General features: G+C 42.6%; 1 protein-coding gene across 4 annotated transcripts in view; it reads right to left on the bottom strand.

Moving 5' to 3' along the window:
- Window positions 1-18,651: 18,651 nt before the first annotated feature.
- C2H3orf20 (chromosome 2 C3orf20 homolog) overlaps window positions 18,652-26,712 on the bottom strand; it is a 49,003-nt gene continuing 40,942 nt past the window's right edge. For all 4 annotated transcript variants that reach the window (XM_053378056.1, XM_053378058.1, XM_053378054.1 and 1 more), the window contains 2 exons: window positions 23,133-23,180; window positions 18,652-19,664 (listed from right to left, as the gene is read on the bottom strand). In XM_053378056.1, the coding sequence (XP_053234031.1) occupies window positions 19,568-19,664; window positions 23,133-23,180 (145 nt within the window). In that variant the 3' untranslated portion in view covers window positions 18,652-19,567. The remainder of the gene's footprint in view (window positions 19,665-23,132; window positions 23,181-26,712) is intronic.

The raw sequence follows: 26,712 nt of genomic DNA, 5'->3' as shown, positions 1-26,712 counted from the left end.
GAACTCTCTAATTTTCCGGGCCTGAGAGTTGGGCCCCTAAGGAGTTTCCCTGAGACCTACATTGATTTGCCCAATGATACCCTTTTCCACACTTTGGACATTTTTTTGAAGGTCTGGTAGTAGTATTTGCAGTAGTATTTTTATTTGCACCTCCGCCAGGGGCCCTGCACTGCTTAGCAAAATGGCCAGGGCGCTTGCAATTGAAGCAATTACCTGTAGGCCTGTTATTAGTTTGGATTGCAGTGGCAAGTAAAGACATAGCATGAGATTGACTCCCTATTTCTGTACATGATTGTATCATATCTGCAAGACTATATTTTGAACGACTTATGACAGATTGTAACACTTTCCTAGAATCAGTATTAGCATTCTCAAAGGCTAATTTTTTCATCAACTCATTCTGAGCTGTTTCATTATCTATCTGTCTAGAGATTGATTCTTTTAATCTATCAATAAATTGATGGTAAGGCTCTGAGTGTTGCTGCTTAACATTTACAAAGGAGTTCAGAGGCTGCCCTGAGACAGGGACTTTACGAATGGCGCGCTGGACACAGGTCGCAGTGCGGCTAAAATGCGAAGCTGACAATAATGCTTGTGCAGCCAAGCTATCGAATGGGGCAGATCCAAAAAGTTGACTAGCTGTATGCATTGGATCAGCCAGAGCTATCGCACCATGTTTAAATTCACTTTCAAAGACCACATATTGTGCAGGGGATAAAATCATATGCATAAGATCTTTCCAATCATTAGGACACATTACATAAGAAGTTGATATACTTTCCAACATTCCCATAACATACGAAGATTTCAGACCTGAATCAGAGATAGCCTTCCTGAATTCCTTCATTATGGAATATGGAAGTTTGTCATAAAATACCTGTTGTTGTGCAGTCCCTGGAATAGGCTGATAACTAAAGGGGAAAAGTGACGGCATTTCCCCAGACCATGCAGACTGCTCCTCTAGAGACAAAAGACCTTCCTGTTTGGCTTGAGTAATTCCAGCACGGACAACCCCATAAACATTTGTAACATTGGAATGCACGGGGGGGAGAGAAGGAAAAACGACAGACTGAGATGCAGCTTCTGCAGATCTCACAGATGCAGGCAGAGAAGGGGCAGGCAGAGAAGGGGGAGAGAGGGGGATTGTAGTAATCTGACACGGAGCTGCTTCGAGATGAGAGAAGGAGGAGGGGGGTGAAGTCAAAGGAGGCAAAATTTGTGGGTACGGTGGAGGATTCTCTACTGAAACAAGGGGTGTAGGAATTAAAGAAGACGGCGCTCCTAATTTACCAATAGCATTTGCACATTTTTGCCAAGTGAGCAGGCAATTGATTGGAGCCCTTGGCTCAGAAAAAAGCGTTTTTCCAATTTTTTGCCAGGTCTCTATGTCCAGAGATCCTTTGTCTGCGTAAAATGGACATTGGAACATTATTTCCATTAACATTTGTTCAATTTCTTTTAAGGAAATTTGAACACCATCCCCCTTTTGCTTGACTAATTTAAATAATTCATTTGCGTGAGCTTTTTGACCTTTAGATAGATCCCCTCCCATACTTATGAAATAGCGCGCTGAGACTTTTTTCCAGTCGGGTAAGTATGAGGTTTCCTAGCTCTGCAAGGGACCTGGTACCTTACTTCGTCGAAATCACGTCGGGGTCACCAGATGTTGAATCGCGTTCGAATCAAGGCAAACAAGCGGATGGTGTTTTTGAGATCCTCATCTGAGCTCCAAGGCTGCTTTTTGAGAGAGAGCCTTGAAACCCATGTGTGTCTCTCTTTTATTGAATCTTACAAAAGCATGGCCACTCATATGTTAGTGGCTGATTGGTTAAAATACAAACAAAGAGGCTAGTTCCTTATTGGTTAACATAGGTATAAGGAGGGGTTACCCAAAATCCATTAATCTCCAATTCTTCAAAGGGTCTTTTGCTAATGGACCTTAGACAAGTATCTAAGCTTTTAATCCACCTAGATTTATGATTGATTATATTATGTCTAAATCAATTACTAATGTTATGATCAGAATATAAAAACAACTAATTAATTATACACTGAAGGAAAACAGATCATTGTAAACTTAATGTGACCTGAGTGAAAAAAGAGTGGAATGCAAAGAATGGAATTTGTGTGTGTCTGGCACATCTTTACACAGCGTGTATATGAGAGAGAGAAGCAGAGAAAGATTTTAAGGTTCAAAAGCTTGAGAAAGTAGCTAAGGAAAGTTTCCCAGAATGCCACAGAAAAGAACCAGTGTTTTACTATACTGGCACATAAAGAGAACATCTCTACAGATGTGCACTCCATGTGTGGCAGAACAGCAGTCTTCATAGACTCATGCACAATTTGGTTTCTGCCACTAACCTACACAGGTTAATTATCCTCAAATCACATGGGAAGTTCAATTGGCTCTAAAAATAAAATGCAAGGGAATGTGTTTAAGGTTCCCTTACTGTTGCTTGTACAGAGTGCAGCAAGATAGTGCATTGTAATGTGGAATGCATTGATTTGCTGTTAAAAAGACTTACAAGAAACTTTTGAATGAAGTGTAAGCTTAATGAACTGAAGCTGGTTTAATGGTGGACACAGAACCGTGAGCAGACTGCATTCAGAAAGAGTATTGCAAGTTCCGTGTTCACAGGATCAATAGATCATAATGGGGAATGGGGGAATGGGGAGAAAGTTCCACAGAGTATTAATATAGTTAATTAAAGATGGCTGTCAAACCTAAACATTTATGTAATGAGGAACCATCTCCAGTACAGATACGAAAAGTTTTAAATTGTATTTATATATAGTTAATACTTCAGGTTCTGTCTTATGAATGGTGAACCATATATATTTTCAGTGGATATAGAGGTGTCGTTTAATGAGGATGGTATCATCTTTGCCTAAGAATGAGGGAGAAACTTCATTCAGTTCATATTTTGAAGTGAATGTTCCTCATTCACAATTTTCAAAATGCAAACTGAAGCATGGGCATACTTCAGAATTTTTCACCCATCCCAATTTATGTGCTACTCCTGCTAAGTAATGTGTAGAAAAATGCATATGCTACTTAAAATATAGGGACGCGGGTGGCGCTGTGGGTTAAACTACTGTGCTGCTTGGGCTTGCCGATTGAAAGGTCCGCGGTTTGAATCCCCACGACAGGGTGAGCTCCCGTTGTTCGGTCCCAGCTCCTGCCAACCCAGCAGTTTGAAAGCACACCAGTGCAAGTAGATAAATAGGTACCACTCCAGCGGGAAGGTAAACGGCTTTTCTGTGCGCTGCTCTGGTTTGCCAGAAGCAGCTTAGTCATGCTGGCCACATGACCCAGAAAGCTGTCTGAGGACAAACACTGGCACCCTTGGCCTGTAAAGCAAGATGAGTGCCGCAACCCCAGAGTCGTCCGCAACTGGACATAATTGTCAGGGGTCCCTTTACCTTACTTAAAATATGCATAAAATGCATATATTAGTAAAAATAAATACACAAAATAATATATAAAAATGAAATATATTCAGAGAAATTGTTTCGGGGGAAATTGAATATTAGGCAAAAAATGTATTAAAATGTGTATCTTGGGTGATATTTGTACTAAAATGCAAATGAGGAATTTTTTTTGAGAAATCACAAATTGATTTGGATCTAATTTGCCAAATTAGCTCACACTGGGTTTAAGGGGAAACTTCAGGCCTTAAGTGGGATTATGAGAGCAAAGGAAAGGAAGATTGGGGATTTGGTAGTTTATAGTCAGTTTCTGGAAGTCACTGAGTTGAAATCTGAGCCATCCCTAGTTATAAATGGTTTCAAAAGAAGCAGCATGGGAGGGTGAATGAAACTGTTCATTTGGGTCTCTTTCAGGTTCCATACCTCCTCCCGCCCCAATCTTAAATTCAGTTCTCATTAGTTTGCAATGTTCAGCTCACTAACCCCACACCCCAGCCTCAATTTACTTCAGGCAGCGTTTTCCTTCCTGGGACAATATTGTCACCCCTCTTCCTGCCTCAGTTTACCCCCGGGACCACAACTTCTCCCTGCCTCAGTTTCTCTCCCTCAGTGTTTCCCTCTCCAGGACTGCAATAACTCCTGTCTCCATGCCTTAGTTCCCCTTCCCAAAACTACGATGCCTTTATTCCTCAGCTTCCCCACCCCCATGTTAGCCCTTTCCTACCCACAGCTTCTCCCTCAAAGAGCAACAATATTTCCTCCTGTCACCGCTCCACTTCTCTCTCTCTCCCTCCCTCCCTTCCTTCCTTTCTATCTCCATTTCTCTCTCACACAGACAGGCACACCCATGCCACAGTGCCTTCATTGTGAGTGTGAGGACATGGTCACAGAGCGAGCAAAGTGTGTATAGACCGGCCAGCCACAGTTTGGCTTCTCTCTTCTCTTAGCTGCTGTGGCAGCCAGAAAAACAACAACAAAGCACCCTGGATCACAAAAACCTTTGCCTGACCAACATCTGGCAGTTGCAATTCCAGAGGTGGCTTTTTCCTTTTTTGCAAAGTAGGCAGAGACGATACACAGATGCAACCATTCCTCCTTCATTTGTTGCTGCTACTGTTGTTGTTCAAGTTATCTTTGCTTGCTAGAACAAATATTGATAAGGGAAAGAGAACGGAAAGCCTGCTGAATCTGCTAAGCAGCTCCCTGAATCCTGCAGACCTCAACACCTTGCAAGCACTTAATCTCACCCCATCAACAAAGGCAAAGAAAAAACCACCTTCAGCAGAGGATTCATTGCTGCAATTTCCCAGCAACTTGGATAAAGGGGACTCAGCTTTCTTATCAAGGTGACACAAACTGACCACAGTGGAATAGTTAGATGTGCCCCCTGCCCATCACGCCTTTACAATGCGCATAAGCTGCCATCTGCCAGGTTGAGCCCTTAGCGGCAGATTGCATAGCAGGGAATGCGCTGTGCTTGCCTCCCCCTGCTCACCTCCTACTGAGACATTATTTCTGATTGTCTCCCCTTTCCCCCACCCTCACCACCTCTGCGAATGTCACTGAGGTTGGGATTGTGCGTAGGGAACGGGGCAGCTCAAGGAGCAGTAAATAGCCATGAGACTATTTGCCTAACTGGAGCAGAAACATGTTGTGGCAACAGGGCGGCAGGAATCATGAGAGAAGCAATGGCTGGCTTCACGTCCCCCCCCCCATCATGATTGTTTACATAGCACACTCACACGTGGTGATTTGCGATTTATTGCCATGTTGAATATTATGAAACTGTTACCATGATGTGGACTTCAGATGATATGCAGCGGTACCTCATGTTACATACGCTTCAGGTTACATATGTTTCAGGTTACAGACTCTGCTAACCCAGAAATAGTGCTTAAAGTTAAGAACTTTGCTTCAGGATGAGAACAGAAATCAGGCTCTGGCGGCACGGCAGCAGCAGGAGGTCCCATTAGCTAAAGTGGTGCTTCAGGTTAAGAACAGTTTCAAGTTAAGTATGGACATCTGGAACGAATTAAGTACTTAACCTGAGGTACCACCTCTGGATGCGAATGGGATCCGTTCTGGAGCCCTGTTCACATCCTGAAGCGAATGCAACCCGTGTCTGTGCATGCACAGGTTGCGATTTGCCACTTCTGTGCATGTGTGTGACATCATTTTGAGCGTCTGTGCATGTGTGAGCGGCGAAACCCGGAAGTAACGCCTTCTGTTACTTCCGGGTTGCCGCGGAGCATAACCTGAAAACACTCAACCTGAAACATATTTAACCCAAGCTATGACTGTATTAGGGATGCGGGTGGTGCTGTGGGTTAAACAACAGAACTAGGACTTGCCGATCAGAAGGTTGGCGATTCGAATCCCCGCGACGGGGTGAGCTCCCGTTGCTCGGTCCCTGCTCCTGCTAACCTAGCAGTTCGAAAGCACGTCAAAGTGCAAGTAGACAAATAGGTACAGCACTGGTGGGAAGGTAAACAGCGTTTCCATGCGTTGCTCTGGTTCGCCAGAAACGGCTTAGTCATGCTGGCCACTTGACCCACTTGAAGCCAATAAAGCGAGATGAGCGCCGAAACCCAGAGTCGGTCATGACTGGACCTAATGGTCAGGGGTCCCTTTACCTTTACCTTATGACTGTATTGATACATCGCTCAGACCTAGTGCCATGGTAAGAGCATACGAAAACCTGCTAGGTCTAGTCCAGCATCCTGTTCTCACAATGGCCAACCAGATGCCTGTGGGAAAGCAGAATCTGAATACAAGAGCACTCTCTCACCCTGTGGTTTCCAGCACCTGATATTCAGAAACATTAATGCCTCCATCTGTGGAAGTGGAGCTTAGTCTTCATGGCTAGTAGCCATCAGTAGCCCTCTCCTCATTTAACAAACAGTGGTTGAGAATGCCTGAAGACAGCTGACATTTGTCCATTATTTCCAGCAACTCCCCAGCCATGTAGCACCCCATAAAAGAGTCACGATGTCTCCTAGGTGTCCCTTTTTCATTGAAAAGTTTGATCTGGCAGTTCTGTCTGGGGCTGTTAGGTTTTGTGGCTATTAGTAATAGAACATATAACCAATTGACTCCACTTTTGTGATGCCAGCCGCACAAATCCTGGGCTCCTCCCCAGAGCTGCCACGGTGTTTGCTTGGAACATTCCTCTCGTTTTTTCTCTCCCCTCATATGTGTGCAGATGAAGTGAGCCCTATAATAAAAATAAAGATTTATTAGCCTTTCCCCCGTGTCCCCAAGGCTCAAGAGAGAGGAGATTATTGGAGCTACCACATCAGACAGTCAATGTTCTTGCAACAGTCATAAAACTTCCATTAGATGCTGAGAGGAGGAGGGAGGATGGGGAAAGATATTTACTCCTGCAACCGCTGCAAAAGCCCGGAGTCAAATCCAGAGATATTGGCTCACTTCACAGTGCTTTGATTCGACAGTGTATGAAATAAATAATGTAGAATTAAAGTGAATCCCAATAAAAAAACACACGATGCCCAGGATATTGACGATCCTATTTCTCAAATGGCAGGTTATTGAACGTACAGGGTCTGCTACACACACAAAGAAGAACACGCTGTCGACTCCCCCCCCCCTTTTTAATTTGGTCTATTTGCACAGAGCGGATGTTTTCAGGCGGAGATGAATTTAATATGTTATTTATATGGTTTATTATCTAAACAGCTGGGTCTTTTGCAATGATGCTCATCTTTGTAATAATCTCATGCACTTACTAAACGCCCCATCTGACTCCCCACCCGGCGAGGGCTACATTGCTGATTTAAAAGATACAGGATCAGTTCTTTAATCAGAATCAGGGCTCATATTCAGAATTGTTGGAAGTGAAGGTTGGAGAACATAGAAGTAAGAAAAAGCGATTAGCTTGAATATGAATATGAATATAATAATAATAATAATAATAATAATAATAATAATAATAATAATAATAAAAAATTTTGTTTATATCCCGCCCTCCCCAGCCGAAGCCGGGCTCAGGGCGGCTAACAACAATCAAATAATCAAACAATCAAATAAACCAACATTCTAAAAATATTTCATTATAAAAATTAATTAAAATCAAGTTAATGGCAGCCATTAAGCAAAACTCTGTGCAGGTTGCCAGAGGAGGGAGTCAGGCTGCGCCCTGACCAAAGGTCTGGTGGAACAACTCTGTCTTGCAGGCCCTGCGGAAAGATGTCAAGTCCCGCAGGGCCCTAGTCTCTTCTGACAGAGCGTTCCACCAGATTGGAGCCGCAGCCGAGAAGGCCCTGGCTCTAGTTGAGGCCAGCCTAACCTCTCTGAGGCCTGGGACCTTCAGGATGTTTTTATTTGCAGACCGTAGGTTTCTTTGTGGGGCATACCAGGAGAGGCGGTCCCGTAGGTACGAGGGTCCTAGGCCGTATAGGGCTTTAAAGGTTAAAACCAGCACCTTAAACCTGATCCTGTACTCCACCGGGAGCCAGTGCAGCTGATATAGCACCGGATGAATGTGGTCTCGCAGCGAAGACCCCATAAGGAGTCTCGCCGCGGCATTCTGCACCCGCTGGAGTTTCTGGGTCAGTCTCAAGGGCAGCCCCACGTAGAGCGAGTTACAATAATCCAGTCTGGAGGTGACCGTCGCATGGATCACAGTGGCTAGGTCAGGGCGAGAGAGATATGAACAAATCCACTTGTTGTGTCCTATTATGGCAAGAGAACAGCAAAAATCATGTCGAGTGTTAAGGATTTCCTTTGCCTTATACTTTGTGTAACCATATATTACAGACTTTGTTTTTTAAAAAGTGGAATAGGCATTCACTGGCCATAGAGAGGCTCAGAATTTTTCACCAAGCAACAAAGATTTATGTAACGCCCCCATCCAGCACTCACTCATATGCACTATACCAGCCCTACCCAACATGGTGCCCTCTAGATGTTTTGGACTACAGTTCCTATCAGCGTGGCCAATGGTCAGGAATTATAGGAACTGTAGTGCAATTTATCTGGTGGGCACCACAATGGTTAAGACTGTGCTATATCACCAAACAAGTGTATTCTCATTTTGGGGAGACACTGTTTTGGGGCCACTGAAGCAGGCATCCCAGACACACGTAAGGGCCCATTAAACACTATAGGGATTACTTTGCATTAAACATGCATAGGACTGGGCTGTATTGATGGATACTTAGCCTTTTCAATAGGAGCAGAAGGTGACAGTGGTTTATGCACTTGCAATTGGGACATATCGGCCTTCTCAATCTCTCCACCAACCACTGACTCCCTGAAGGGCGGATTCGGACAGCAGGACTAAGCCAGGCTGACCAGAAAGGAAACTTCCTGATTATCTGCACCTGCTATATTTCAGTGCTGGCTCTATTGGGCTACCCAGTTGCCTTCCTCCAAAGAAACATCCAACATCTATTATGCTTAAAACCTCCATACTCAATCTGATTAATCTGATCATCATCCCCCATGGGGATGGCTGAATTGGTAGAAGCACACCAGACCAAGAAAGCTGGTCAAGACCCATAAAAACAGAAGAACAGAGGCATTAAAAATAGTTATATTGAGCGATTCAGGGGCAGATTCATTATAGGTTGACGACTGTTTTGTGCTCTTCCCGGGATACGGCACAGTCATAAACCAGGGTTAACATGCCAATTAAACTGGGATTTCTGATGCTTTACTTTGTCAGCATCACCAGTAGAATGATGTGATGGGGCTCTAGAGTAGAATATGACATGTACCCCATAGCCTTAATGCCGGCTCAAAATGCATTCAATTTCATTAATGAAAGTTGTTGACACTGTGATTAGATATATGGGAGTCTGTTTCTGCTGGACTAGAAGCAAATGCATGCGGTTCGTTGAGAGATAGGTGGAGTCGTTTCTCAGTAGCAATGTTAGCATTTAGAAACCTAATTCCCAATTGATTTTTCAATAGAAATTCATCACCCTGTAGCCAGATTACATTTCATCTGCAGAAGAAGGTCTGTAAGGCATTTTTTTTAAAGGTTACATCAGAACTGGGCAGGTGGTCCTTGCCTCTGGGTAGACTGTTACAAAGGGCTATACAATGTGCTGCCCTTCAGATGTTGCTAGATACTAGCTTCCATCAGCCCCTGTCAGGATGACCAAATGCCAAGGAAGATGGGAGTTGTAGTCCAACAATATCTGGAAGGACACAGGTTAGCTGTCCCTGCTGCAATCAGTTCTGGGATTGCTGAGGCAAACGAGAAGAGCAATTCTTGAATGTGATGGTGGTTGCTCAGAACTGTAAGCCACTTTGAAGACCTCTGGGTGGAAAGGCAACATATAAATGTTTTAAAAATAAATAAATAAGTTGAACCTGAATGTTTGAGGAATCTTAACATTCTCACCTTAGGGATGCGGGTGGCGCTGTGGTCTAAACCACTGAGCCTCTTGGGCTTGCTGATCAGAAGGTTGGTGGTTCAAATCCCTGTGACGGGGTGAGCTCCTGTTGCTCGGTCCCAGCTCCTGCCAAAAGCACACCAAAAAGTGCAAGTAGATAAATAGGTACCGCTGCAGCAGGAAGGTAAACGGCATTTCCGGGCACTGCTCTGGTTTTGGTGTTCCATTGCACCAGAAGCGGCTTAATCATGCTGGCCACATGACCCGGAAAAACTGTCTGCGGACAAACACCGGCTCTCTCGGCCTGTAAAGCGAGATGAGCGCCGCAACCCCAGAGTCCTTCGCAACTGGACGTAACTGTCAGGGGTCCTTTACCTTTTTTTAACCTTTTTAACGTTCTCACCTTACATATCCAAAAGTCAAACTCTATCAGAGCTGCAGCTGAGAAGCAGATAGGAGCAGAAAAATGATGGTGGATAAGCAGCCTAGTATGAATGCATCCTTGATTGATTCAGTTGCCACAGACTGGGAACTCCCCATTACTAGGCATGTTGGAAGAAACAACCGAAATGTTTTTTTTCCCTCTTGAGAAAGAAAAACAATAGGATTTTAATGTCACAATTATTCAGGTAACCTTTTACTCATTATATATATGTGTATATATATATATATATATATATATATATATATATATATATATGGCTGTTCATTACTGCTGCTGAACACCTTTCATAATTATTGACCTGACCTGAATCAACCTATTGGATTTCCTCCACAGATCTGAATTTATTATGTGCATCATTATCATAAACATTAATGGCTGGTTGGAGTGGCTGGGAGAGCAGCCTGCAAAATGGCACCAGCAACCTCCATGCATCTATCATTAAAGGGATAGACCTCTCAGCCATGCACATTTATTCCTGTTTAGAACACATGACACATGTGTGCTAGACTACCAATGCAGACAGTTAATTCAACACGAAGCTTCATGGGCAATGATCAGTGACACGGAGAGTTGCCATCCAAAACGTGTGGAGAGCAGCAGGTTAGGGAAGGTGGCATTAACATGCAAGCTTGCATTATGAAAACTTGCACATGTGCACTAGTGGAAAAACAAGAAGTGGTAGCCCAAGAAGGAAAGAGAGTAATATTTCCTTGAGCTTTGTTTCCAGTGGAGAAGAAGACTCAAGAATCAAGAAGGTAATATTTCACAAGTCAGCAAAGTCGCAACTCAGTTGGTCGCAGACCTTGTTGCACTTGCCATAAATGGGACCATGGGAACTGGCCCTAAATGACAAATGAGACAAATAGGCTGTGGGATCCCTGCCTACAATGTCTGTGTGGGCCAGCCATGCCCTGAGCCTTTGTGATCAGTCTGGCTCCTGGCTGAGACACTGAGGAGCAGTGATACACTGGCAGAGGCAGCAGCTGTGACTCTGCTGCCTTTCGGGATGACATTCTAATCTATAAATCCAAATAGATAGCTTCCTCCACAGCTGCTACAGAAACCATGTGTTTGTGATTAATGAATCTTTTTTTAACTGTCCACTATTAATTTTTCCCAGCCTTATTATAGCTAGTAAATCTGTATGGCGTTTTTGTATTCCCACCTCCCCCACCCCGGTCTCAGTCCAATCTTATTGCATTCAGTAAATCTTTTTACTTTTTTCCTTACCTTGTGGTTGCACAATTCTGCATACACAGATGAGGAGTCATTGTTCACCACATCTTTTTCTATTGGGTTAATGTCTCCAGCTTCACATGGATCATCCATCACTTGGGCATTATTGCCCTTGAACCACAGCGCTTGCTTTCCCTTTCCTTTTTAACATGCACAAATAAAAAGCTTTGGTCTGACGTCTCCAAGGCATAAGTTCACAACAGATGCCCCAAAGTGCAAAGCCCTCTTGTCCTGCTAGACCCATCATGTTTTGATTGGGTTTGGGGCTTTGCATTGCAGATGTGTTCCAGATGTACTGCAGCATTGGAAAAAAACCAACAAGATACATACATTCAAAACTCATGGAGACATTCTGAGACTGAAATACATTTGATATGTAACACCTGAATTTGCCTGCTTCAAAATTCTGCCTGAGGGGGCAGGAATAAGAGGGAGAGGAGATTTTAATTCCAACGGTGAAACTTCACATTTCCATGGTTTACATCAGGCATGGGGAACTTTTGGGCCTCCAGATGTTGCTGAACCACACCTCCCATCATCGCTGACCATTGACCATGTTTGAAGGAGCAGATGAGAGTCATAGTTCAGTAATAGCTGGAAGGCCAAAAGCCTCCCCACACCTGGTTTGCACAGATTCACATCAAGTATCTCTACTGTGGTCTGTGCATGGTGTTTTCAACTGAGAACTCCATAAAGAATGATTTGGATGTGTGTTTCTGTCAACACACAGGGATACAGGCTGGAGACAAGATGGGGAGCCACAGTTATCCACAAGCTCACAACATGTTCACTGATATGCACCATCCCTGCAAATATTTGTTTCCTCTTCACACTTTATGTTGCCTGTTTATTCATCTACTATTTTATTTATTTCGTGAATAAATATATAGATGCTTCTCCCATCTGTGTTTTATCCTTCCAATAACCCTGTAGGCTAAGAGATTGTGACTGGCTAAGGGTCACCCATTGAATGTTATGGCTGAGTTTTTGAACCCAGGTTTTCCAGGTCTTACTACACCACACTTCTTCAGGAGACACTGGTTATACATGCAGCAATTCACCTATTTCCTGAACCATGAGTTTGTTCTTTGCTAAATGTCAGATAATTGTGAGTTTAAATACAATAGGCAGTTTAAAGTCAGTAGATCTGGGGAATGGTTGTCTTCAAGTGATGGCAGAATGCCAATACTGGTGTGGCCTCTCATATTTCAGCAGGGAATGTATTCCACCACACTGGTTCCACTAGTAAAAAAAGCCTGCTCCTGTGTTGCCACAAGCTGATGATAATCATCAGGCAGCGGCAAAACTAACTGGATTCCATTTGTTGATCTGAATGCCCTTACAGACAATGGAGGGGAAGACAACATTTCAGGTAAACTAGTCCAGAGTTGTTCAGTGCTGCATATGTAAGTAGCAGGACCTTAAAAATGGTTTGTTAGTTAATAGGCAGCCAGCTAGTTATAATCAATATACAATCAATAACTAAATTATAGCTCTGAGTAGGCTTGCTGAAATACTGTAGGGCAGTGAATAAACAAATGCAGAAGGAGGAGGATATGAAACATCTGCCTAAATCATGCCTGTGTCTTTTGAGAAATGCCTGGGTTCATGTTTGACTGAATAAACCCTCACTTCCACACTGTCCTTTATATGAATAGGGAACTGATTCCTTGAGAATGTGCATCCTTATGTAGACAAGGCAGCACAATCCACACCCAAAAAGGAGGTATCAGACCAATTCCAATGTGTGCAGAAGTACAAAAACTATTTTTTGGGGAGGGAAACACTAGGGAAACACTCACTAAGGGAAACAACTTAGTGAGGGTTTATTCAGTCAAACATGAACCCAAGCATTTTGCAAAAGACATACTTAGTGGGTATGGAATGGTGACTGATTATTTGGACAGCGCAGGGATAGAATGGTCTCTTGGAGGAAGGCATGGCTGGCTGGCACTTTCAACCAATGGCCTCCACAACACAACATTTCTGTTGCAGGTCTCACTTACAGAGACTTAGTAAGCACATTTGAGATTCTGGCCCTGTTATGGTAAGTGGCAGCTAAAATTAGTTATACACCAAAGATTTCTCAAGATAAATTAATCTTCTCTTTGTAGAGAACATATGGCCAGGACAGGAACCAGATGGGTTTGAGCTGCTGAGGCGGTAAGTTACATTCTCCCTGCCGGAATTAGGTCCCATTTACAAGGAGCAGATTACCAGGTAGCACAGATTGCAGGTGTGCCTGTTTGGGAGAGGTGATGTAGCATGCCATGGTCATGGATGATGTGTTTTCCCACCAGCACATTGGCACGTGGACATTTTTAATGGTTCCCTCTTGATTCCTCCTTCCGGAGCTCTTTCTGTTCAGTTTCAGCTGTTTTAAAGGAAGTTTTTTTATTTTTTAAATCAGGGATTTTGATTGCCTTTCTTAGCCAGGGCAGTTCAACCAGACAGGCAGGTGAGGCATTGCCTAGGGCCACACAGTTCAAGGGGTGACAGAGAGCCAGAAGCATCAAAAGACTTTTACCCTTTCACGTACATACTTTCTACCATGGACAGCTCCCCATTCCATTTTTGCAATATTTGTGTGTGAAAGAGATTGAGGCACATTGCCTGGTCACTTTCCAGCCCACCAAAGGTGGTAAATCATCAACATCCTAATAATAGATAACTAATACAAGCCATTCAGACTGATCTGGAAAACAAGCAACTTGCAAGCAGAACAAATGTACACATACAAAGGTCTATTTGATGTGAACATAGCGAAGATTGATGGGACCTGTCTGTTTCTGAGTTATGTAATGCACAGGTCAGGCGCTCATATTTCTCAGCCAGAGCCATTTCCACAGTTTTTAGGTTATATTTTGGGAGGTTTGGAGACACAGAAATTGACACAGCTGATGCAGAGCTTCCCTGGAGCATCCAGATGGCCACAGTTATAGGCAGCGAGCCAGTCTAGACTGACACTTGGTCTAATCCAGCAGGACAGTTCTTAGGCTGGAACCAAGTGTGTCTTTGTAGTTTGCTGCATAAATTTTTTTGGATTCAATAGTGACAGGCTCTTAAGAGAAAGGAAACTAGAGCAAAAGAACAACACTTATTCCCATATGACCCAATAAAACCATCGCCATCTAGTCTTCTTGCTAATGTTCTTCTTGTACAGAATTCATATGACATGATTTATGTCAAATTCATGCAGTGTCTTCTAGATAATGGGAATGAGTCTGCACGAGAAAGACAGGCAGCAAGCCTAATAAAATGTCACTTTGACTATGGCAATTTTCAAACCCATATTAATTTATTGCAGCCTCTGGGGGACACTTTGTTACAAAGCTATTACATCCAACACTTGCCCGCTTTATTGAAAGGTGACGAACCAAAAACAAAAAATCTACAAAACACACACAAATTCCCAGCCTTGGTAGAGGGATATTAGAACTTTGTTTCACAATCTCAATAAATTATCCTATACATATCACAAGAATGTATACATAAAAGCAGTATATTATAACTATGGTAGAGATGTAATTTTGCTGCATGATAATTTTGCAGACATTTTGATTGTGAGAACCATCATCTTGATTGTAAAACCTACTTACGGTTAAAAAAAATGCACATAAAAGTACGAAATCCTATATACTTTTAGTCAAATGTAAGTCCCATAGAGTTGAGTGGCATTTGTGCCAAGGTAACTAAGTTTAGGACTGCAGCTTGGCATTTGATGTGGGCTTGTCCAGTATGAATTTGTTATCTGCATAAATTTTGTATTGGTGAAATCGATATTTACACTTTTTTTATTTATGCACTTTTAAATTATATTCCTGTAGTATGGGGATTAACAGCAGGACAACTCTTTGGCCACTGTGACAATAGGATGCTGGACTAGACGGGTCATTGGCCTCATCCATCAGGCTCGTCTTATGTTCTTAGGTACAGTGGTACCTTGGGTTACATACGCTTCAAGTTACATATGCTTCAGGTTACAGACTCCGCTAGCCCAGAAATAATCCTTCAGATTAAGAACTTTGCTTCAGGATGAGAACAGAAATCGTACTCCGGCGGTGTGGCAGCAGCAGGAGGCCCCATTAGCTAAAGTGGTGCTTCAGGTTAAGAACAGTTTCAGGTTAAGAATGGACCTCCGGAACGAATTAAGTACTTAGCCCGAGGTACCTCTGTGCTTACAACCAAAGGGAACTTTGATCCTTTGGTTGGATAAAGAGCCTTTATTGTTGCTAAAAGCAGTGCTTTTTTCTGGGGGTACGGAGGGGTACACGTACCCCTAAACATTTTGTGAATCTTTGTACTTTTGTCCATTTACTGTATTTAATTTTCCCAATTTGAACTATAAAATAGTGATTTTCTTGAGTCAAAATGAGAGTACCCCAAACATCTTTTTTTTTTTAAAAAAAGCACTGGCTAAAAGACTTTGATCCTGGAAGGATAAACACCCACTGTCTATTATACAACAGTCTGAAGACCTCACTGCCCTGGCTACATCTTAATTTCATGAGAATACCTAGTGGATTACTGGACGGCTTGTGTTAACCAATAAATGTAACTTATAATACATGTACTGATGGATACACCCTTAAACTTCTGGTATCCATAATGTGAATTGCTGGTGATTTTTTGTTACTATTAGTATTATTTATATTGTATTTATTTTCCTCTATATCATGTTTCATTTATTTCCTCCCATTACTTTTGTTAAATTTTTGAATAAATGAACCTTTCAAAAGGATTGCAACCCTTCTTTCTGAATATATATCAAAACAATTACAACAGATTTATGTGGAATTTATAGTTCCATTTTGATTGGTTTTGTTTTATGATTGGAATGGTTTCCTCTGTTTTTATCCTCTATCATTCAATAGTCTATTGTTTTAACATGGGACCTTAGAATGAAGGATGGGCAAGAAATTTCTACCTTTCCCTTGGAATTGAAATTTAAACTTTTCTGTTAGGTGATCTGAATGGCAACATTTGGACTCATAAGATTCTAAAGAAGTCCTATTCCTTTCTGGTTACCCCAGTAAGTTCACCGTTAGATCTGGAACTTCAATGGTCCAAAAAATCAATAAATTGTTGATATGAGGTCATGACTCACTCTACTTTAAAGAACATTTTGACTTGGTAACAGATCGGTCTTCCTAAGGCGTTAGCTGTGACTGATTCTTTGAGCAACCTCCAGCATATACATTATGTCTCCACAGGCTGAGAAGCTGACCTTTCACTTTCTTCTCTTTGAGGATTTGGATAAGCCTATACAGTGGTACCTCTGGTTGCGGACAGGATCTGTTCTGGGGTGCCGCTTGCACCCTGAAAAGTCTGTAACCAGAGTGGCGCTTCTCCGCATTTGCGAAGCGCGATAGAGGGCTTCTGCGCAAGCGCGAACCGCGCAGTACACTTCTGTGTGTGCGGCAAAACCCGGAAGTAAACACTTCTGGGCTTGCCATGTTCTTAACCCGAAAAAACGCAACATGAAGAGTTCGCAAGAAGAGGTATGACTGTACATGCCTTCTGTGGATTTTAAGGACTTTTTCACATAAGGCTTATGTGAAAGCATCTGGGGTGCTATTTGTGTCATGTGGCAGTGTTTTTGACATGAGGCGGTGTGTAGAGAAGAAATTGTATGTACATTTAACCTAGAAGAGGTTTTATAGTCATAGCTGGCATTCTGTGTATATACTTCCTACATAAGAACAGCCTGCTGGATCTGGCCAAGGGCCCATCTAGTACAGCACCCTGTTCTCACACTGGCCAAGCAGATGCCTGTGGGAAACCTGGAAGCAGAACATGAGCACTCTCCTCTCCCGTGGTTTCCAGCAACAAGAATTTAGAAGCATTGTTGCCTCCAACTTTGAAGTCATCATAGCTAGTAGCCTGCCAGGCCTCAGGGAAACCAACCCCCACAGCAGGGCGCCAGGAACGGTTAAGACAAGGAAAAGTCCTTACCATCTGCTTTTATTAAATATTTACAGAGAGAGGCTTGGGAATGCAGCCTCTTGGAATAATGGTGTTGCCTCAGGTAAATCTCCACCCTTCTCTCCCACTTCCTCATTCACCATCTATCCTACAGGTGGCACTGAGGGCCTTTTGCTTCTGAGTCCTTTTCTCTTTTACTTTTAAGGCTCGCCAGGTTCTGGGAGGGGGGCTCTGGAATGCTTTCTAGTGTCAGCCAGCTGCTCCATGGGAAGGCGGTCTCCGCCATTCTTCCTCTGTCCAGTCCCTGACATAGCCTTTGATAGCCCTCTCCTCCATAAATTTGTCTAATCCTCTTTTAAAGCCCTCAACGTCAGTGGCCATCACTGCCTCCTGGGAGAATGAGTTCCATAGTCTGACTATGCACTGTGTGAAGAAGTCTTTTAAGTGTCCTACATCTTCAAACATTCAGCTTCATTGGATATCCATGAGTTCTAGTGTTATGAGGGAGAAAACCTTTCTCTATCCACTTTCTTCACACCATGCATAATTTAATAAACTTCTGTCGTGTCACCTCTTACTCACTTTTTCTCTAAACTAAAAAGTCTCAGCCACTGCAACCTTTCTTCATGGGCTATCAGAACTGTACACAGTACTATTTTCAGTTCCTTTCCTAAAGACCCCTAGCCTGTAATGTGACTTTTTCATGGCAGCCACAAACGACATCAGCATCTTCATTCAGCGATCTACTATGACCCCAAGGCCTCACTCCTGGTCTGTTCCCTCTAGTGCAGACCCCATGAATGTGGTGTGAAATTAAGATTTTTTGATCCAACATGCATCACTTTACACTTGTTTTCATTGAATTGCATTTGCCATTTTACTGTTCATTCACTCAGTTTGGAGAACTACTACCAGTTATTGAAGGTCTGGTGTAGCCAATACGATTCCAAGATTAGGAAGAACTTTCTGGTGGTAGCTGTTGTTTGACAGTGTAACAGACTGCATCAGAAGGTGGTGGTCGCTCCTTCCTTGGAGGTTTTTAAACAGAGGCTGGATGGCCATCTTTCAGGGATTCTTCAGGTGTGGTTAATGCATCTCTGGGGCTGGACTAATGACCATTTTGGGTCCCTTCCAACTCTACAATTCTATGATTCTACGGTTGCAGCTCCAGGCTGAATGGCACCTGACCTAGTCTCACTCATGACTCTCAAGGGTTTTCAGAAGCTCTGGCCTCCCAATGATACTTCCACCCACTTGATAAACACGTTACTTTTAATATAATGCAGGAAAGAGGTTATAGGCAACTAAGAAGTTTACAGACATATGACAATTCTACTCCATGCTGTTGTGTTTCCACAGGAATCCTTCTGTCGTTTCTCGAATGAAGCAGTGTTGGCTCACCTGAGCTTGGTCTAATGTGAAATTGGCACAGCTTATTCTCATTTGCCATCCGAGAGCCACATGCATGTGGAACATTCAGAGCAGAATTGAGTGATAATATTTTCCCCTAAATTGTAACATTTTAGGCTGTGACAGGGAAGGTGGTGGAGGGGAGCTCATGTCTGAATGCTTGGGGGGGGAGAGGGACCCTCATGGCACACAGAAGAATAGCATGTGGGGGAGGATACTAACACTGATATCTTCTTGTGAAAATGAATACTGGACCCTAAATTTCAGCTGGGCCAAGTCCACACTATTGTAGTTCCTTGTTCCTCACATGTAAATGGAAAACTAAGAAGGTAAATTCACTTCTAGCTAACATTAAAACTGATGTCTCACTTTCCTGGTTTTGGCTCATCTTCTCCATTCCCATGTCAACCTGAGGAACCCGCCCTCCTGTCTTACATATTCCAAATTTGGATGATACCACTCTGACTTTGCTTCCATTTCAAAATGTTAGGACTTTGGTACCCCGGGAAACCAGACATTTGATACAAATGATTACTACAAGAACTCTCACTGCATGTTTGGAGAAGTGATTTCCATATGTTTTAGAAAAGCAACCTTCTATATGGAATGAAAGAAACCAAGGCTGTCCATTGTGGGCTCTTTCTTCATAATGAATGAAATATAGTTAGCTGCATCTATATGGGTACATTAAGTGTGTGTGATACTATATATATCTATATACACAATGTCAACAACAAAAAATCTTTCCAGTCTCAGTATGCTATTTCTTTGATTTTTTCTTTCCACGTTTTGACTTCTCTGTCTCTTTCTGCTGCTCGCAAACGGGCTCTTCCAGAGGCAAAGGCTCACTATAAAAACTATATATAGGGGAAAAGAAAGGGAGAAGTTTGCAGTGTGAGTTGTATCATAAGGCCAACTGAAAACCACACACAATGGGAACCATAATCATCTTGCAGGTGGTGTTAGGTGTTAAGCGTCATGTTGCAACATTCATGATAAGCTTGTGAACTCTGGTTTCTATTTCAAGGCAATATAATATATCAATCTGGCAGCATGTTCCGAATGCCACTATGGTGAATTCACATGTGCCTCACTGTGTGATCATCCCATCACTGTGCAAAGGTTCTGTTCTAATGCAGCTGTGATAATGGTAAGAAACTGATAAAAGAGCATTAATACAGCAGACCCAATGTGTTTTTAGCCAAAAACTTGTCGCAGCAGCATTACAAACCAGAATCCTGCATATTTATCATGTCTGCCAACACTTCATTCAGGTATGGAATATAGAACATAATTTGGCATCTTGAGAATATCGGGTAGTATGCAATACTAGTCCTACTCAAGAGTAGACACATTGAAGTTAATGGACACGACTAAGGTCACATTCACACCATACAGCTGAAGCATTATAGGTTCAAAAATTTCAGTGGGTCTACTCTGAGTTGGACTAGCTGACTACAACCAATCAAACCGATCTTTTAAAAAGTAAGTTCCTGGCAGAGAAAGAACAGAAATGTGCAAGCAATGATTGGTGAAGGTTAAAACAATGGAACCTCAGTGGGTTAGATTTCTGTTAACAAGCAAGTAAAATAATAATGCCCTGAAGCCCATAGCTGCACTATTCTGCAGTCGTCGTCCCCCTGCTCTACTCTATAGTATTCATATTATTCTTTCCTGTTTGCACTCTGACAGCCGTCTTGTAAAGAAAAAAGGAAACCTGTCTTGAAAGCAGAATACATTATGCAAAGTATATACAGTATATGTAAATTTAATTTGCATAATTTATTAAGGATGCATAATACGGTTTTTGCTAGGCTGTGGTATATAAGTCTTTAAATAACTCTAGTAAGACATCCAATTCAGAAGAGATTCTGCAGATTTAGGCTCAGTCCCATACATTAACCTGTGACTCCCATGCTCTTATTTTAGAATATCTCACATCCTAACCATGTCTACTCTGAAGTAAGTCCCATTGCAATCAATGGGACTTACTCCCAAGTAAATGTGTGGGGATTGCAGCCTTGGCAGATGTAAGAGAATGTAATGAGCTAACCTATGCTGAATCAAACTCTAATGTTTATTTAAACCACCAACATCAATTCTGGTGGCAAGTATCACAGGCAGCGTTTCTCAGGCTGAGATCTTTTAACTGGAAATTTCAGGGACTGAATGTGAGCCTTCATATATACAGAGAACGTGCTCTGATATTAAGCTTGCTTCCTCCAAAGGAAGCACAGGAAACCTGCCTCCAGATATTTTTGACCAAAGATCCCTTCAGGCCTGACCGTTGGCAGTATTAGTTGTGGCTGAAGGGAGTTGAAATCCAGCAGCTTTTGGGAGGCTGCAAGGTTCCCATGTCTGGTTTAGAGCATCATAATTGCTTTGCATATCAGGCTAAAGTCAGCATCCTCTAGTTTTTAAACATGACCTGATGGGTACATTCAGCACCAAACACATGTCCTAGTAATGGGAAGTGGCCTTTTAGACTCTCTACATCAATTTTATTTATGTCAGAGGCGGATTTAGAGGAGTGTGACTGGTTCAGTCACACCGTGCGCCTCAGAGGCACTGCTGGGGACGCCACAACTATACTTTAGAATAGAATACGAGAGGCAGAAGGACGCTGAACTTTGGTGTTGAACAGGGCACCGCTGAAATTTGAGACCCCAAGATCCGCCACTGTTTATGTACTACATTTTAATTTTGGAAAAAAAATACAAAGCAGATTATACTAAGATGGGACAGGTAGAGCTTTAGATTCTGGGTTTTGTTTTGTTTTTAAAGGTAGATTCCAAAGCCTGTAGAGAGACAGTGACAGGCCCAACAGTGACAGCCCCAACATCAGGCATGAATCCCCCGATTCATGCCTGATCGGGGACTTGAATGTGGGTGTCCCTGGTCTAAGTGCAACATGGCAGCTGCCACACTGTGTGGTCTCTCATTCAATCCTTTTGTACCTTCAAAGGATGCTTTAATTGCCTCTAGTGTTTTACGGACATGCCCCAGCGTAAAACGGTTACTGCGTCACAGGAAAAAGACACGGGAAAGACTCCATACTCCCACTCCCATTCTGTCATTGAGGATTACTCTTCTGCAGAATCTCAACCAGCCTCACCCTTTACCAGGTAAAGTGAAATGGCTACAGGGGTGGAATTAGCGTAGCCTAAATGAAATTAGCATGCTCCTGACAAAGCTGAGAATTTCAGATGTGTCCTAACGATAAACTGTAAAGCTGTCAAAGCAGCCAGGTACAGTTTAGTCGAGGAAATGAGCCCATTAACTTGGCATCCTTGTTAGGAGTTTGCTTATAAGCGTATCCTGGGTTGGTATAACTGTCCCCCCTCCCAAAAAAAACCAGCCAATAATCATCATATAGAGCTATGAGAATCTACAAACTTAGAAATCTCTCTGACAGTGAGCAATTAACAAGGGATTAGCTCACAAGTTATGACATCCCCATAAGTAATAGTTTCCCACTTCCTGATTCAGGAAGCCATCATGGATTATTGCCCCCTGTCATATCAGCCTATCGCTCAACAGCAGGAACTCTGAGCAAGTTAGCCATTGGCTAAATTGCTCAAAATGTGAATTCACCATAAGTTGGACAAAAACTGGGCACTGAGATACGATGGCAGGAAATCAGTTAGTCAGATGATCACCCTGGGTGCTTCCAAACAGTGACAAAAGTAACGTAAATACATTGGCGGGGGGTTAATGGTATGCTAACACTAGCTCTGTTCTGTGGTTATTGCAGCTTTATCTTGTTTCCATGTGGGAAAGCAGCAAAGAAAGGACCAAAAAGGGAAATGGAAGCTGTCAGATCAATAATTATTTGAGCAAAAGTTGTGATTTTACTGGATACTAGGGATGACCAGTAACAGGAAGAGGGTGCTGTAGCCTCCCAGCCTCCCAGTCTTTCTCTTAGTACCAGGTTTTTAAAAACAAGAAAAGGTGTGCCAGTCTTGAAAGTGGGTGCTTTGGGGAGGGAGCAGTGTTGACACAACTTGCTTTTAGGTGCCAGGTGCAGCATTTAGTGGCCACCATCTTCTTTCCCCAAAATACCTCTGGCTCCCTGTATAGCTTCACAGCCAGTGTAGCTTTGCTGGGACCTAGTGGCATCGAGGGTGGCGGATGGCAGTCATCACAGCTGTGCCAGGCCTGCCCTTCTCCTCTGAGTGCTGAACCCTTGCAACTTGACAAAATGATTAACAATAAACTAATCCTAGCATCAATCACCCCAGCATTTGCCCCACCATGTCAGGTGCTGATGTCGGGCTTGGTTTTTATTATCATAGCCCCAAATCCCACCATTTAAAAACACAAACCTTTCCAAGGCAGGGACAGAGACCTTCTTTGGATCTTCGAAAGTGGGACTGGCAGGAGAAATGAAAGAAGTTTGTGTCAATAAACACATGTAGGTATTCTGCACCACCTCTTATGCACATTTTTAATAGAAAGTTTTAATTTCTTCTCTTTTTTTTATCTTAAGCCAATGTTGCAAATGTCTGCTCATCTGGTGTCAGTTGTGAATTCCTCCTGGTTAACCAATTACTCACTCCATTGCTTTAAGGCCCATATATACACACATGTCCGGAGGAGGAAAGTAAAGTTTCTGAGGGCTAATGCATGGTTTATTTACCAAAAAACCCACAAAAAACCAGGATTAAGCTATTTTAGACTGTGTATGTATAACACATGCCAAAACCATTTTATAAAATAAATTGGATTTAATGACTCATGATTACTTCTTCATGACATGTTCCATTTCCCTATTACTAGTTGCAATTATTATTTACTACATTTTTATTTTTGTTTATTAAATTTATATACTGCCCTTCAGCCAAGATGGTTTACAGTAATAAAAAAATATGCTGCCTTTTGTGTATAACAAACAAACAAACAAACCAACAAACCAATACACACACACACACACAGTTTAAAAAGTCATAGATTGTTTACTTAATCGAAGGCCTTGGAGAATAAGACTGTTTTCACTTGGGGTCTGAAGATATGTAATGAAGACACCAGGCAAGCATGTCTGGGGAGAGCATTCCACAAATAGGGAACCCCTGCAGAGGAGGCCCTGTTTATCCCACCCTTCCCCCAAGGAAATCAGGGTGGCATACATTTCCCTGCTTTTTCATCTCAGAAACCCTATATGGTAGCTTAGGCTGAGAGTAGGTGACTAACACAACTTTACTCAATGAGTTTCATGGAGATTTGAACTCTGAGAGTCTAACACTCTCACCACAAAATGACATTGACTCTCTTTTTAAATGTCAGGCATGTGCAACTTGCAGACCTATCATGCGTGTCTTAATCATCTTGTTTGGCACCACACCTGGGACTATACAAACTATGGAAGTTGTTAAGCACCTGCAAGCCACAAAAGGGAAAGCTGGCGTGTTGTGTTCAGCTTGATGGGTCTCCAGTTTTGCAGGCCTGATTTAATGCTTGCTGCTCTCAGTTGACAAAGTCATTGTCAGGGATATCAAGACATGAGATCAATTTCACCACCTGACCCACCCAGAACTACCCCAGTGTCACAAGTAAAGGGAGAAATATCAGAAGATCTTCCACTCAAAAGCAAGTGTTGCATAAATCTCATGAATGCAGATGAGTAATAATCTTAAGAGGTTTCTCATGTTTGGGGGCACAGGAATCCTGTAACTGATTCAGCAAATGTGAGTCAAGTTGATTCCACCAATATTGGAATCCATGCTTCAGACTGGTTTAAGGCACCATGTACAAAGGTAAGAGGTACAAAAAGCTAGCCTACAATGAGATACATGTACTTCTGCAAACATCGCTTATTAACTGCTAAGGTCTATGGAGAAATGTAAGAGCTTTAGAACATGCAAGCTACGGCTTGTTCACTTAATTATTATTTCTTAATTTGAGAATTCAATCAACACAAGAAGCAGGAAACAGATGCACATACTGCACTGATTAGTTGTTGATGATGGATGGGGGAAAGTCATTGCTATTCCTCCCCCTGGGAGGAGTCAGAAGCTTGTACCTCCCGTTATACATCTCGAGCTTTTCTAAACAGGCCTGCCCAACACTCTGAAACCCCCTGCCCCTAAAATTAGCACTCTGCTACAGTCTGAACCACCATGATAGTGTACACACACCAGCTGCTATTAGACTTGGACCTTCCAAGTTCTTAAGCAGTGTACTGCTTGGCAAAAGTAGTTTCTTTCTAAAGTACAGTACCATATTTTTTCGTGTATAACATGGTCCCATGTATAAGATGCCCCCTATTTGGGGGGACTCCAAATTAAGGAAATGGGGGGAGATTGCCCAGAGTTGCTGAGCTTTGTTTGGGAAGGATTGCCCGTGGTTATTGAGCTTTTTTTAGGGGGGATTGCCAGAAATCGCTTACCTGCCTGACCTATGCTGTTGTTCCCTCACCAGCAGAAGCCACCAATCACCCACCCAATTGCCTCAGTGACAGCCAATCATCACCAGCCCTTGCCGCAGCCACCAATAACATGCCCAATGGCCGCTGACAATCTCTGGCTCATGGCAGCAACCAATCCCATGTGCCCCCCTATGCACTATCTGTGTATAAGACGACCCACAATTTTTAACATAATTTATTAATTTAAAAAACCCTTGTCTTATACACAGAAAAGTACAATAGGTTTTATCTTAAACAATTGCAAACACAGTAAAAAAAGAGTTCACTTGTAATATGATATATTACATCAGTGGTTCAGTGCTCATTTCTTCTCCTTCCAAAATAGATTTTATCTTGAACAATTGTAAACACAGTAAAAAAGAGTCCACTTGTGATATACCAGTGGTTCAGTGCTCGGACGTCATTCCGGTAATCAGACATTTTGTCACTAAAGAGCTTAGTCATTGAGCTTTGTGGTAAATAATATACAAGAAAAGACAGTATTTAAATGACTTAAAGCAGGGGTATATCTGTCCCCATCTGCATGTTTCCATCAGGAGGGGCATAGAAAGAGGACAATGTTAAACCTCCTAGGAGGTTTAACAAACTGAAGGACATCATTTATGGGCTGCCCAGAAGCTTCTGGTTGGCCATTGTGGAAAATGGGATACTGGTCTAGTTGGACTTTTGGATCAGGCCTATCCTGGGTAGGTTCAGTCTATCTGAGCCCATCCTGAAAGGAAGAGACCATAGCTTTGCAGGCAGAATATCCTAGGTTCAATCCTCAACATTTCCAGGTAGACTCTCTGGAGCTCTCTAAAGGGTAGTAGGCAGTAAGCAGCTAGATGGCCCATTGGGCAGCCTCAGTATAAAGCAGCTTCCTGTGTTCCTAATCTCTGCCAAAGCTAAACTGGAAGCAGTAATGGACAGAGACTGACAGATTCAAAAGATGACACCTCTCCTGTATAGCTAAGGAGCCTGCAATATGCAAATTTTATTCGGCACCAGCTACTTCCGTCACAGAGCAGTAATGATGGCAGAAGGCATGCTGGTTGGCATCCTTCCTTGTATGCAGTTATGAAGATGCTATTGCCTGCATTTAATCTGGTTAATTTGTATTTAATCTTCCACTGATTCATGGAAGATCTTGAAGCCTCTCATAACTACCTGCACTTTAGGAAAGCTCCTCTTAGACTTTGGTCCTCACAGCTAAAGTCACATACCCAACAGAATCCACACCTTTTAAGGAGAGAAAGATTACAGCAATGACTCTTGTTTTCTTTTGAACTTGTGCTCCTTTGCTTGCAAGTTGTCTACCAAATAAAGGCAAGGGATTGCATCTTGATCTAAAGGGACACCATTAATTTCTTTTTTCTTATCCCTGCACTAAGTCTAAGAAAGATTCCGTTTACAATTAGGTTAGATAAGAACCAGCAGAAATCCCTGGAGGGTCAGCAAAGTAATTCACTCCTGTGACCCATCCTTCTCTGAAGCCTGGGGCC

Source organism: Podarcis raffonei, chromosome 2, assembly GCF_027172205.1.
Source record: "Podarcis raffonei isolate rPodRaf1 chromosome 2, rPodRaf1.pri, whole genome shotgun sequence".
Classification (NCBI taxonomy): Eukaryota; Metazoa; Chordata; class Lepidosauria; order Squamata; family Lacertidae; genus Podarcis; species Podarcis raffonei.
The sequence above is the reverse complement of the archived record's forward strand: the minus strand, read 5'-3'. Positions and strand labels throughout refer to the sequence as shown.